The sequence below is a fragment of the Haliotis rubra genome, unplaced genomic scaffold (genome assembly GCF_003918875.1).
Source record: "Haliotis rubra isolate DU_JTF1 unplaced genomic scaffold, ASM391887v1 Scf1362, whole genome shotgun sequence".
In the NCBI taxonomy this organism is placed as follows: domain Eukaryota; kingdom Metazoa; phylum Mollusca; class Gastropoda; order Lepetellida; family Haliotidae; genus Haliotis; species Haliotis rubra.
The window spans coordinates 101,030-116,618 of record NW_025765295.1 but is presented as its reverse complement, the minus strand read 5'-3'; the positions used below and the strand labels follow the sequence as shown (position 1 = coordinate 116,618).

General features: G+C 38.5%; 1 protein-coding gene across 1 annotated transcript; it reads left to right on the top strand.

Annotated features, from left to right (window-relative positions):
- Positions 1–13,280: 13,280 nt before the first annotated feature.
- LOC124268123 (methyltransferase FUS9-like) lies at positions 13,281–14,690 on the top strand. Its single transcript, XM_046703143.1, has one exon. It carries the CDS (start codon positions 13,292–13,294, stop codon positions 14,510–14,512), a length of 1,221 nt encoding a protein of 406 aa, XP_046559099.1. The 5' UTR covers positions 13,281–13,291; the 3' UTR covers positions 14,513–14,690.
- The last annotated feature ends 899 nt before the right edge of the window (positions 14,691–15,589 follow it).

The window sequence follows — 15,589 nt, the reverse complement described above, 5'->3', positions numbered from 1 at the left end:
TATATTCTTGTTTATATTGTAATTCATTAGTTTCAGATTTCTTAAACTTTGTCAGAGTTAGGTCAACTTCAGGCCTCACCAGTTGCCAAAGAAGAGAAGAAAATTATTTTTCTAATACATAGATAACTATACTGTATTTCTGAGTTGCGTCAACATGTTAGAAAAACGAAATTGAGGGGGTGTTATAACGAAGGATAAACATGTCTGCCTGTGATTGAATCGATGCACGGGATAATGAGATAACCCTGTATCTGCTTGTGACAGAAAACGGAAGTCTCTCACGTGATAAAAGATCTTCCCCGGTGCTAGCTCGCGTCTTGACAACATAGATACACATTACCTAGGGTGCGTTCAAAACGAAAATGGATTGTATAAATGAGATAACCATGTGTGGGACAGACTTGCCTAGCAAGTTTCAATCGATTATTTAGGGTCTATTTTTAATCATCGTCAAACAGGTTGTTGTACATATTTTTTTCTTATTATTGACCGGACGGAAAAACCCTATTAATTTGGAAAAAAACCATTAATCACTTTTGATTGATTACCTGTCAGTAATGTCCCATTTATCCGGGTGTTCATCATCGATATATTTATAGACACATGGGGATGTGATATTGTACCTGAGATAAAGATTCCTCTAAGACTAAGTGGGAAACGACAAGAATGAAATAAGCAGGAGAACAGGTCGGTACAGATGTAGTGAGTGAGTGCGTGAGCTTGGTTTTACGCCGCACTCAGCCATATTCCAGCTATATGGCGGCGGTCTGTAAATAATCGAGTCTGGACCAGACAATTCAGTGATCAACAGCATGATCATCGATCTGCACAATTGGGAACCGATGACAAGTCAGCGCCTCTTACGACAAGCAATGGTTACTGAAGATCAATATTCTAACCCGGATCTTCACGGGTACGGTACAGCTGTGAAGGGATGGAGGTAGAAAGGGGGTCAATGTTGCATTACGTATGATGCATTAGAGTGAGTGAGTGAGTTTATTTTGCGCCGCTTTTAGCAATATTCAAGCAATACCACGGCGGGGGACACCAGAAATGGGCTTCACACATTGTACCCATGTGAGGAATGGAACCCGGGTCTTCGGCGTGACGAGCGAACGCTTTAACCACTGGGATACCCCACCGCACCGGATGCATTAAAGAGTATAGTGAGGTCAGCACTACGTCTATACAGGAAACATGCAGGGGAAAACCAGGATTCAAACCCACGATCACAAGTTTCTGGTGTACCCAGGGGAAGCAACTCGGCACAGCGAATTGCAGTAACTACTGGCCCCTATATGCACCCCCATCAGTTGGGTCTCTTTTGGGAGCGGTGAGGGGGGAATTTGAGCTCACCATGAAGATAACGGGTCAATTAAGGGCTAAATGGACAGAGAATTATTGATAGTCACAAAACTGGGCCAGGTGATGTACCAAAATGGTCAACACCTATCTGAACAAGGATCAGCATGCTGTATGATTTCTAACAAGTGAGTGAGTGAGTGAGTTTAGTTGTATGCATCACTCAGCAATATTCCAGCTATATGGCGGCGGTCTGTAAATAATCGAGTCTGGAGCAGACAATCTAGTGATCAACAGCATGAGCATCGATCTGCGCAATTGGGAACAGATGACATTTGTCAACCAAGTCCGCGAGGATCCCGTAAGTCGCCTCTTACGACAAGCATGGGTTACTGAAGATCAATATTCTAGCCCGGACCTTCACGGTCGATTTTTAACAAGTTTATGATGTTGTTTCAGCACTCCTGTAAACGGCAGCCATGTGATCATGCTCAATCAATAATTCCAAGCCAGCAATCATAAATATTCAGAAACTGATTCAAGGATACCAAAGCAAAGATGTTGTTTTTCGGGGCTTTGACAAACAGTTTGAGAAGTCGAATGACCCAGAGTACATGCGACACGGGCCTAGTGTGAGAAACCCATGTGAGAAAACTGGTATCAAACATATGTGTCAGATCGATTTCTAGTCCCGTGAATGGCTACTCCGTGGTGATGACCTAGGGTCCTGATTAAAATTCATTGAAAAGTTACTCGTGCTTTAATCAAACAGAAACCTCGTGCCAGACACCTTAACACCTTCCTGTTATTTTCCCAACTGCAACATAAACAGGTATATATACAATAAAACACAACTAGAATCAACTAAAACGAATCTAATAATAATAATAATAATGTGTCCATTTATATAGCGCCAAACTCCACACTAGGTATGCTCATAGCGCTAACAATCAAGGTACAGCACATTATTACCCCGGATAACCCAAGCTGCCTGTTAGGCGCTAGAAGGTTATTTTCTAATTCCTGTTATTAAAACGTTTGACTCTAGTCATGAATTCAAATCGCTCGACCAATCAGTGATAGCTGTGAAAACATTTATGTGAATATCGCCGTTAGAGATAAAGGCGAGATTCTATTCGAATATTCAAAATGTACAACAATGATACTTTTACTGGAGAGATACGACAAGTGTCATGCATCATCATACAAAAATATCCGACACGATAACTTAGGCCGTTTTTTTTTTTTTAATTGGTTTACGGATTTTTTTCCAAAATACCTAGGGTCGGTGGTCGAAATAAAAATAAAAATAAAATTGAAAGTCTTCATTTTTTTTAAGTGTTTGTCTCAACATTTGAGTCGGTAGGATTAAAAAAATAATCCAAAATTTGGCATTGTAAGAGAAGAGTAATTATTGTGAATCATAAGAGTGATTTTTCTAAACTCTGTAATAATATCAAAGAGATATTGACATTACCTGTAGAATGCGGTTTACCTCACTGACATCATTTAATAGTCCTTGCTTGGTGACAGTGAAACAATGGTATGGACTATCTGGACATGTCTCTTTTCCATCTTTGAAGCATCGAATATATAGGATTTGTCATGTTTTCAGTGTAATATCTCTGCAAATATCAGCCTTTCTCCATTATGAGATGAGAGGTAACTGATATTGCCCTGGAAACATGAAATATCCTCTATATTTAATACAATGAAAGTACAAACAAGGGATATATTCACTACTGGTAGACTTTTAATACTGCGCAGTTGTCTTTGTTTACAAAATGCAGAAATCATTCTACTTCTTCTTAGACCCACTTTTAGCGCATTTCGTACTGCAGGCTGCTTCCAGTCTGCAGACATGGATCATAATGGCCGCACAATGGAATACTGTGTTTGCAGTTGCTGGACAACAGTTGAATTGGAGAGGGCATCATCGTCGTTGACAGTAGTAACACACTGGGGTAAACCTGTGTGTTACATCTGAAAGTAAAAATATTTGTTTTTCAAGTATATAATTTTATATAAACAATGAAATATATTATATAATGTCCATTTACTTGAGCAATAACAAAATCTGAACATATTAAACAAAATAATGAAATAGTTGGAGTGTTTAAATGAGTCAAGTATTTGCTTACTCTATATGAAATATCCATACTCAACAGAAATGTTTTAAGACCACCTCAATATCTACCAAGTATCATATGGGTCATATTACACATGAACTATTCAATACTTCAGCATGAAAACGTAGGTGGTTCTTAACCCTTTTTGCTGATCATGTTCACCTGCGTAGTAAGTGATCTCAATGGGACTCTGGCAACTCTCAACAATGAGTGCAGTTGGTGCTCTCCTGGAAACAACTGGCTTCCACAAGTGTAGGACAGCTCCTCTTGCACTCGGTCCAGTGCAGTCTGCTGCTGCTGCTTGGTCATCTTCTGTTTGCAGTACACCACCCTCCTTTTCCCACATTCGCCGCAGATAATGTAGTCTCTTACCTTTGCTGTGAATATAAAAGTTTGGGGTAAATGTTCACTCAATGTCAGAGATGCATTCCTATCCAAATATTTTTAAAATGTTGTAAACAAAACCATTTATTCAGGTAGGAAATTCATTCAACAATACAATGATACTTTTTCTTTTAACTGATGACAAAATACATGTTTTAATAATGTTTAAACAAGATCACTCATTGAAAGTGCATGCAGTTTTTTGGTCCAACTATCCGTGACTAATACTTGTGTAGGATCTCTTGTAGTACATTGAGACTAAGTTGCGCATTGCATCCACAAGAAACATCAAAGTTCAATACTACAGCCGCGATATATGCAAACATGCACAAGTAAATAACACATTATTGCTGATAACAAAATTTAAAGATTACAATTAAAATAAATAGAAAATAAAAAAACTTTGTGATCGGACATTATGACTTTAACACTTGCACAATTCTATTATGATTAAATTAAGTATATCTGGGTTTAATAATTGTTAAAGTCAATCAATATATCAAATACCTGCTACAGAGAGACCCTTGAAATCTTTGTCAGTTTCTGCACCTGACACAGTTTTCTCCTTTAATGAAATATCCACTCAAACTGAAGAAGTTCTTCCGGAGTCAACCCGTGTTCAGGATGCATCTTTATGTAAGTCAACTCAATCTCAATCCATATCTGATTCTCAAACAAATGTCAAAGAAATCGCACATCCCAAAGTGAAATCAAGAAGCGAATCTTCACAAAAATGTCAAAGTGGCAGAGCCCCAAAAGGATCTACAAACAAAATCCAGCTTTTCAATAAATTTGGATCGTTGGAGGACATGGATGTGTCCGAAAACATCCCAAATAGGACACATAGCGTGTCGCCCTCTAGAAAGGCAATGGGTAGATCCCCAATAAACCCCCCGAAGAAATAGTTTCTTCGAACATTATTCAGTGGAATTGTAGAGGCCTTAAAACTAATCTACATGAACTACATCTATTGGACCAGGAGTTTCAACCGTCAGCGATCTGCTTACAAGAAACGTATTTGAAGCAGACAGATTCTTTAAATTTTCGTCAGTTCAACACATATCATTATTATTCTGCTACAGGTGATAGGGCCACTGAGGATCATCCATTCTTGTAAGACATGGTGTTATCCACAGCCCGTCACATCTCAAAACAAATCTCCAAGCAGTTGCAGTGCGAATTACCTTTGAACGTTGCACTTACTCTGTGTTCATTGTACATTCCGCCATCATCAACTCTTATGCAGGCTGATCTTCAAACACTTTATGATGATCTTCCCAAACCATGTGTACTCATGGGTGATTTGAATGGCCACAACCCACTCTGGGGCAGTGCGACCGCAAACACTAAAGGTAAAATTCTGGAGGAATTTATTTCAAATAATAATTTATGTATATATAATGATGGTACAGATACATATTTACATCCTGTTACATGAACATATTCAGCCCTTAATTTGTCAATAACTGACTCCAACTTACTAAATGAATTTGAATGGTCAGTCCACGATGACCTTTGTGGAAGTGACCATTTTCCTACTATACTCAAACGTGTAACCCCATCTGATGCTCCTCCATCCTCAAGATGGAATTTTAAAAAAGCTAACTGGCCTTTATATGAAACGTTGTGTGCTGACAAACTTAAACCTGAATGTTTTATTGATGTTCCTGATGCTATCACATGTTTTTCTGATGAACTGACTACCATAGCTGGTAATAATTAATAATTGTTAAAGTCAATCAATATATCAAATACCTGCTACAAAGAGACCCTTGAAATCTTTGTCAGTTTCTGCACCTGACACAGTTTTCTCCTTTAATGAAGGCCGGTCAGAATCTGTTGTCACACTTCCATACAATTCAGCAAACGGTTTCCATTCATCTGCAAAAAAAAAGACACATCAGAACTATTTTCTATCAAAAAGTAAATAAACCTAACCCATATCGCTATATAAAAATGTCTTCAAAATTACAACTAAAAATTACAAGACTTACTACATGTGTGTGCTTCTGACATCTGCAAATCAAAACTATTATTAAAATGTAACAGAAATGTTGAAAACACAAATACCTTTGTCTTGATTGAGGGGGGTAGGGGTGTCAGGGGAGGGGTGCAGTGCCTCTTCTGTCCTTGGTGGATTGATTGTAAATATCAACAAGACATGCATTTCTTTATCTGCAAGCAGAGCAATTTCACACAATGAAGTTCAGAATGAAGTATCCTTTAAATAAAGAATTTTAAATTCAAAATTTATCTTGTGAATATGGTATCCATTTGGATATAGCTGAACACTCAACACATTAAAGCATCTGCTCAAGGATTGTGAAAAAATCTTCGACTTTTTTTTTGAATATCCAAAACCTTAAAATAATACCGCTCCATTGAAATCAAGTGTATTAGATGTCTACATGAACACCTCAGAATCACTTTGAAGTGGTATGAATAAATATCAGGGTGAGAAAGGCTTTAATAGGTTCTTTCATGATCCTGGGAATGACTTTGCATACCTGAAATGAGTATTGTCGCTCTTGACAATGAATTTCCATGAATTTCTTCAGCTTTGGGTATCGTGAAACATCCCCCTTTTTGAGAACTTTGTCAAACATACTATCGCCTTCATCAAGGAATATATCCAAACACTCTGTGACATTCTTCATGTCAACATCTGAAGCAGCATCATGGACTTGGACGAGTTCTCCATGTAGCTTCAACTTGGCCAATACTGGTTCCACGGATCCAATCAGAGAATCCTTTAGCAGTGGCTGTTTCTCTGCAATCTGGCGAACCTGAAAAATACAATAATATTGTCTTTTCAAAGTAGTTTTGAAATAGATCACATATCATGCTCTTGTTTCATTTTAAAATTTACATAATAGCATATCTTCACAAAAAACTGAAACATCTATTCTGTCTTCAATGGAGGAATATATGAAATTTCCAAATAGTCTCTGTAAAAATCTGTATTCAATCATCTTGGATCCAAATACATATTATTGAAAATAAAATGAAGTGTATGGAGCATTCCATTATTTTATGTTAAATAATATTCTAGTATTTGTGCCAAAATGATAAAATACAGGGAACGTTAAAAAATTGCATGGGAAAGCCATCATGATTTTTTAAGTGAGCCGATATATACTTAAAATAAAACTTTGAAAAATATATTAATGATTATTTAAAAGTACCTGCTTCAAAGTTGATGTAGACCTAACCTTGTATTCTGCAGTTTCATCCATATATTGTCTGGCAAAAGATGAATTCTGCAGGGCCAAATTCAGCAAACTCATGCATCGCTCTGCAGGATTACAATAGTTGTGTGATGGTGCAGTTCTTGCACTGACAAGTAAGTCCAAATCCAGTTGTACAAACAGGGCTATGAGAGACATCTGAACACTCCAGTAGGTTGAGCGATGACCTGGCCCCCCATCTGTGAATACAAAGAGAACGGGTTTGTCCAAAGACAAGCCGTTCTGAATGGCAAGATCCTGACGTAAAATCGCACTAGTTTCCGTTGTGTGGCGTATTGCTGTTGATGGTTCAAATACTTTGTTCTTGACAGTCACGTGAAGTTCTCCATCATAGAAACTGTCTTTGCTGTCTTCAGGTATGTTGATCTTGAACATCACTGATGGCATAGCACCATGCGCATGAAAATCATGATCAAGTGCCTTTAGCTGCAAAGAGGGACTTTGAAGCTGCACGAACTCCAGTTGATATTGGGGCATTTGGCTCTCCTATTGGAACAATGGACTTGTCATCCAAACAGATCATACACGCAATGTCACGCATCTGCACCGCCATTTCTTTCATCATGGAAAACTGATTAAAGCAGTACGCTGAATCTGGATGTTTCGATCTGAGCAATCTCTGCTGGATTGCATACTTGACTTTGAACCTTCCTGTGTAACAAATTGCATCTTTCGAATATGCATTGGGTGGCCACAAATTGAATCGAAGCCATGAAACAGTGCACTGCCAGCTGGCAAATCTGTGGCCACAATGTCAATCAAATGATGTAGGGACATCGCTATTGGCATGTATGTTTGATCGCCATGTCTTCTCTCCTGAACAACCGACACACTGTCCAGATACTTCTGGAGAGCTTCCCAAAATGGATCCAATTTCTCATCCTTAGGGCGTCCGTTGCTTTTCCTTAAATCATAGAAGAGGGTTGCATCATCGGCATCTAGTAAGAATTTGGCAACACGCCTGTCCTGGGTGAGGAAATGGAACACGTCTCTCAGGATCGCAGGCTTAGTGACATTCACTTTGGCATACCTCTGAATGAATGATTTCATGATGGCACGTGTCGAATAAGTGAAGAGATCCTCTCTGATGGTTGCAATTGCGCCCAGGTCTTTGTTTGCACGATCTTCACTGTTTTCAGCAATTTTCCACAGAAAATTGAAGTTGCCAAAATAGTTTCCATGATGGTGCTGGTACAAACGAACTGGGAAAATGATGCCATCTTCTGACGTCACGCTCGCCGATCATATCTATCTGTGGGTTCAAAGTCAAAGAGAAATAAAGGCTCATACAACTCCATGCCTTCAAGCTGGTTTTCAACTTCAAGATACTCATCTTCATTTCAGCAGTTGCCTCAATGACACCCATGGTCCAACTATCAGTTAGTGAACGAATTGGGGTGTCAGATGCTTGACGAAAGGCAGCACGCTGTTGTTGTTGTTGTTGTAGATGACCAAGATACTTTTTTGAGCCATCAGTGAAAATTGAACACATGTTTCTGAAGTTTCTGAAGCGGTCGTTCAAGAACTATGGCATTATGGTCATATCAACCAGGGCTGACACGTGTTTCTCCAGATCTGTAGCAGACATCTGAAAAACAAAACATGCCGGCATTCAGAAATCGTACATACTGTGTAGATTCTAATTTTCTAATTTGTGATATTAAGATACATTCTTCTTGCATTTAAATGTATCATTCATACTTTAAAAATATTTCATATATTTAAATCAGCAGTTGGAAATTATATTATACCTAACAACAAAAGTTCTTTTGATATAGAATAACAATAAGGCCTAAAAAATGCTTGTTCCGATTTTTCTACCTACCCTATATTTTTCTGCTTACCGTAACAATTTTATTCAGCATATTGAATGAAATCTATTTTCTGACATAAGAATATTTGAAGCTTGTTCCAGCAGAGACCATTAAAATGGAAAACATCACACTGTGCATTAAATGAGGTATTAAACTTAAGACATCATGGATGCATTAACATGTGGAATGAAGTGAGAAAAATAAAAAAATATTTTATAAAAAACATAAAATGCCTACCTACCTACTCTAGTTCTGAAATTAGGGAAATCGGAACCACAATATTTTTTATTTTTGGCCTAAGAAACCAAACCCAAAATAAATATAGTTTGGTTAGTTTTGTTAATTTGGTATGTGAGGAGGCAAAATGTTAGATGTCAAATCGAATTTAATCAGGGAGTTACCGGGTGCAGTCTATGGAATAAGATAGGCTGCTCTGACTGGAATCACCCTGCATTGTTGCAAGCAATTGTACACGAAATCGAGCCTTGTTACCCTAAATATTTACTGTACCTGAGGAGACTTCTTTTTCTGTATTTTCCAGTCGTAATAGCCAGACAATGTACGAAAATCATTGGGTAGAAGGACCCCTCGGCTTTCAAGCTTTGAGTGATGTGGGTCAATGTACCATAACGCATTGGTCAAAACGCTGCAAACCTCGACTCCTGTTGTATTCACTTGCATTGATGTGAAGCCAACATCAGATTTCTTCAAAAGCTTCAAAACGTCGTTGAAGAGTGTATCTTTGGCAGTCACTATTTTTCTGAAAACAATATTCAGAATTATACAAATGAAGTTCTATCATTCGGAAATCATACACCTCAATGTTTTAAAAATTCAGCCATCAATTTATGATTTTTCTATTCAAAGTCTTAGTCATGTTTTATAAAACAAATATTGTTTGTCAAAATTCATGTATCATTAAATGTATGCCTTCAAATATTTCATCAAAAAGAACTTGTATTATTTTACAAATTAATCTTCAAAATATAAATTAATATTAGTGTAGTATATAGTTTAATAATTTAATAGTCATGCAGGATACAAGATATGTACAACATTCGACATTCAAAAATTAAAAATATCCCATCACTAAGCATATATTAATAGAGGGAACAGAGCAGAGACAGTGTGCTTTTCTATTATTATATGTACATATATCAGAATATGTGAAAAGATTGACGAAGATATAAAAGACAGATGGGAAAGAGAAGGCAAAGCAAGGGTATTCTGTGCTATCTACTAGGCCTAGTTTCTATTACATAGTGCAGCCATGTAGGGTATTTGATATGCACAAATATGAAATAATATTAAATGAGGATATTTGATGCCTCATTAAATTTTGTCCACACATAAATAAACCCACAAGTAAAATTGCCTTCAACCTTTGAAAACAGTGTTTACATAATGGAGGCGTCAAATGTTTTAAAATGTGGGAATATTTAACAGGTGTGATAAACCGTCGTTCATTTCTTTATATGGGTGCTTATTACCCTACAGAACTGTATTAAAGTTAAATATACAAAAGAAGGCAAAAGTTAATTGTTGATATACCTCTATTTCAAGCTGAAATAGTAAAGACAATTATTCACTCAAGATATAAAACAAAAACGCTCGTTCTGTTTCACAAATTAGATAACGTTTATGAAATCAAACTGAAATCTTATCATAAAAGTGTCCTGAATCGATGACAAATTGACAATTATGTACAAGAAATTAAACCAACTTATATTTAACAGTTTTAAGTGAAATACAAGGATATATGTTAAAGTGATCTTTTCGGAAGGCAGTTGTATTTCTTTTGCACCGACAGCAGAACATCAAATGCATTTCTTGACCCCTGGAAATGTTTGTTTTTTTCTTCAAGCCTCTTCGATGTAAAAATGTACAGATATTTACTGCAAAATTCAACGAGCGTCTGAATTGGGGTTGACACAGGCGTGTCGGTGCCGTTGAACTGACCATCTGCAGTTGCGATGCATTTGATGTTGAGGATGAAAGAATCATCCTCAACCAAATGGGCGACAGCATCCCCAACCGATTGATTTCCTTTGGCGGACAAAAACTTCTTTTCCGGCGCTGTTTTCCCATTGAAAACAGTCGCGTGGAAAAAAACCTAGTTGGTTTCCCGCCGCCATTGGATCTACGAAATTCCCGTATGTAGGGTTACGATTCGGAGTTACCCCCCTTTCATACTGGTTTCGGTTTCAGGTTATATTGATTCGTAGTTCGTGCCCGCGATTTTTCTACAAGTGAAATATTTATTTCTGAACCAGTGCAGATAGACGAATGATTTTAATATCGGGTATGTCAGTCGATCTTTTTTTTAATGTAGGTTTTAATACCAAGCACTCGGCGGCAATAAAAAACACTTCTCATTGAAATTTTATTTTTATTTGCTGTTGCCAAAAATTAGGGTCGGCGGATCCATAAACCAATTAATAAAAAAAAATGGCCTTAAGTGCTTGTCCATTGTGAGATCGATTTGCCTCGTGGTTTCTTTGATGAATTGACAAAGATGACATTATTCACTGACAAACATTGTGATACTTTCGAAAAAGATCCACTTCCAGCTCTACAAAAACACACTCACTGAAACAACGTACAACATGGAACGTCAGAGTAGATCCCCCATTGATAGTGAACATAAGTCACCTCGGCAAAGTCACATTCAAGCACACGGGTTACTCCTAATTACACACACTCAATAATTTTGGCTCCGGTGGATGGGAGAACATTGAACATAAATTGGTACACAAGTACAGATCCCCAATGTCAGAGATATCCAAAACGATCTTCCGATGACGACAACCACCAAACGATACTGATGACGTCACAATCTCAAATAGGTTATGCTTGCAAGAATTAAAATCATCCACATTTACATGGTGACGGTTTGTATTATCAGTATCGCCTCGATGACGCGAACATGTGGAAGAAACATTTTTTGTGTGGAGGGTGACCTTGGGGATGAGTAGTAATTAGGAAACCAGGTGACGTCACACATTCATAAACGTTGTATTGTGTATTATTGCGCAGCTACGATGAGAAAATATGAAAATTTAATCTATTCGACCTTAAAATGGGTGCGATTTTATGGTGTGTAAGAAACTGATTACTGTACTCGTGTCTGTCAGATACCATTAATCTTACAACTCGTTGTAAGATAAATGGTATCTGACAGACACTCGTTTAGTAATCTCTATAGACACACCAGAAACTCACGTCCGTCGCTTGTCACGTGACCTTCACCGAGCAAATATCAATTACTGATAGCGTGTGCCGCATGTCACGTGACTACTACCAGTTGACCTGGTGACGAACTGCTCCATGCACGGAAATATCGTCTGGTGAATGTAAGTTCGCTTTTATAGTATATTATTATGTTTCTAAAATGACAGTCTTACAGGTGATGGGCAGTTGGATGGGAACGGTATGCGAAGGTTTGAGCTTCATTTGTCGTTGTATCTAGTAAATATTAACCTGAGCCCCGAGTGAGCCAATAATCAATATACCTCGACGCGCAAGCCGAGGGCTCAGGTTAATATTTTTACACATACGCCGAGGAATACGGCCAACTAAATCGTTGAAACAAGGATTTCGTATTTTGTATTTTATAATTATATCGGTGTCTCTAAAGTTTAATACTTTCAAAATATATTCCCATTATTCGTTTTCAAGAACCCCACCCCCACCCCTCAAGCACAAATCTCCCTGCGTTGCGTTTGGGCGACTGATTTTAGCTATTAGGGGAGACATGAAATACTATCAAATACATTTGAATGCCAGGACGTTGGTCTAATTAGATGGACAAAACCCCATTCCATTGAGATTTGTAGAGACACGCTAAAGCTGATAACACAAACAATGTAAAACAGGACTAGATGAAGGAACATTGAACATTAAAATCACTTAATCGAAAACATGTGTAATGCATTGCACGAACGCAACTGAAACCACGGGCTTTCTCACGGGCTTGATTTGGCAAGCCACTTTTTTTGCAAACCAGACTCTGGAAGTTACAGGGGCGGATACAGCTTTTTGAGAAATGGGGATGCACACTATTGAGAAAAGGAGGGCTGCACATTTCGTTTTCACACGAGTTTCAATGGTCATTTAACAAACTTTCAGCACAAAAGGGGTGGGGGTGGGGGGAAATTTAGAAACACTGACGTCAGCTTTATATTTCAAAATGAATGTTCAGACAGCATTGTTCAGACAGTGCCCTAAAACGCAATTTCATTCCAAAATCTTGATGATAATCAGCATGTGTTGATAACAGGAGCTGGACAAGGGGATGATAGTAAAACCTGTTGGTGAATATATGATTTGTTTTGTTATTCTTTTTTTTCTACAGGCAATAATTCTACAACAGGATTGCAAAGGATCTTTTTGAATAGAAAACACTGCATCAACAATGTCCACCAGGATACTCTTTTCAACGATAAGAAGATGTCACTGGTTGAACAAGGGATTTGCAGCTGTCCCAGTGAGATACTATGGAGATATTCCAAAAATATATCGCCCGTATGGAAAGACAGGAGACGGAAATTATGGATCAACACTCGGAAAACAAAATGTTGGATACATCGAACAAGTACGAGAAACGATTCTCAGTTTGGCCAAAACCATTCCTTTCACTGACAAGGACTCGGTCTTCAACATTGCCGACTATGGTGCAGCTGATGGTTCTACTGCCATGGCCATTTTCGGTGAGTTGCTGGCAACTTTGAAAGATCATCATGGCCCCAGCACCCAGTTTCAGGTTATCTATGAAGACTTGGAAATGAATGATTTCAATTCCCTTTTCAAACGTATGTCAGGAATCATCCCTGATCCACCGTCCTACCTCCTGGAAATGGACAATGTCTATGTTCTTGCTTCAGGTACAAACTTCTACAAGCAGTGTGTACCTTCAAACTCTATCCATTTCATGATGTCAATGGCATCTGTCCACTGGCTGTCAAAGACTCCTATCTTCAAGGACTCAATTTACAAAGATGCCAAGAGTAGTACTGAGGAGACGACTGCACTAAACAAGCTAGCCGAGTTGGACTGGGAGACATTTTTACTGAGAAGAAGTAGAGAACTGAAACGGGGAGGCTTACTTGTCGTAGGTACCTGCGCTGAGTTTGAGGACAGAAACACTGGAGAAAATAGATACACTCTGTATTCCCTTGTGGGACTACTGAATGAGGTATGGAAGGAATACAGTGAATCTGGTAAAATCTCCAAAGGTGAGTTCGTCAATACAAATATATCCACTTGTTGTCGCACCATGAAGGAGATGAGAAAACCATTCCATGACAAAACGTCACCAGTTTCAAGGTCAGGATTAACCCTCTTGTCAGCTGAAGCTGTAGTGAACCCTGATGTATTTTACAACGATTGGAGAGAGAAGAAGGACAAAGAAGGAATTGATGATAGGGAGGAGTTTGCCAGGTTGTACGTTTCCGCTCACAGGAACTGGAGCAACACCACCTTCATGAATGGTCTCTCAGATTCCCGATCACTGGAGGAGAAGGAGCAGATAGTTGATGGGCTGTACGACGACGTGAAGAAACGTATTTCAAGGATGAACCCCGAAATATTCAAGGACGATGTGAAGTTGATATATCTCGTGATCAGAAAGGAATAGTCAGACCAGAAGAAATGACGTGGAGGAAATCTTAACGGGCAGACATACCTTTCTGATAGCAATCAAACATCAACTAATTTGGTGTGACAATAGACTAAGGGAACTTTATGAAATAGACCCCTGAATATCAGTGTTGACATTTCTTTTTCACTGAAAGGATAAGCATGTCCTGCTTTATCGGTAGCACCCGCCATTCCCACAGTTGGCTTAAAAAACTAAGCATTTACAGCGGACGCCGCCCTGGAGTAATGGTGCCATCTGACGGCAGCTCATAAGAAAATCAGACAGTGAAGTGTTCGATTGACCGGATCGAGTATCCAGTTATTTATTTTTAACTGACACATTTCTTTAGAGGTGCAGAGATTCTGCTGTGTAAGGGAAAGAACAAGTCTTGTATTCATTGTATTTGAACCTTAACACAGCCATACATGTACCAATAACTTTGACATCTGATCAAGTGCAGTACTTTTCTTCTTGTCGATGTTTACCACTGCACTCAGCAATATACCAGCTATATGGCGGCGGCCTGTAAATTATCGAGTCCGTACATGTACAAGACAATCAAGTGATCAACTTTATGATCCTTAATCAATGTGTTATGACATGTCTCAACCAAGTAAATGAACCTGACCTCACGACAAGCATGGGTTGATGAAGACCAATTCTAACCTGGATCTTCACGGGTCACAGAAGAATAGTACTTAACCTCATTCTGGCAATGTTTTATGCAGGTAATTGTGGGTAATTTTGCATTTTGCATCTGACCAATTTGATAATATTTGTTGGTGCTGTCGTTGTACTCCGCAATATTCCAGCCATATAGCGGCGGACTGTAAATAAATGAGTGTGGGCCAGACAATTCAGTGATCAACATTATGAGCATCAATCAACATAATTGGGATACGATGGCACGCAACCAAACAAAAGAGCGTGACAACCCCATTTTGTTGACGCCTCTCACGACAAGCATCGGCAGCTAAAGACCAATTCTAGTCCGGATCTTCACGGGTCACAGATGTAAAGCCAGGAGGAGGGCGAGATGCATTGTCTCTTTCTGCCTTGTCAGGTGTGATGATG

Excerpts from the sequence above, each read along its gene's own strand:
- LOC124268123 (XM_046703143.1), top strand. The coding sequence starts at position 13,292 with ATGTCCACCAGGATACTCTTTTCAACGATAAGAAGATGTCACTGGTTG.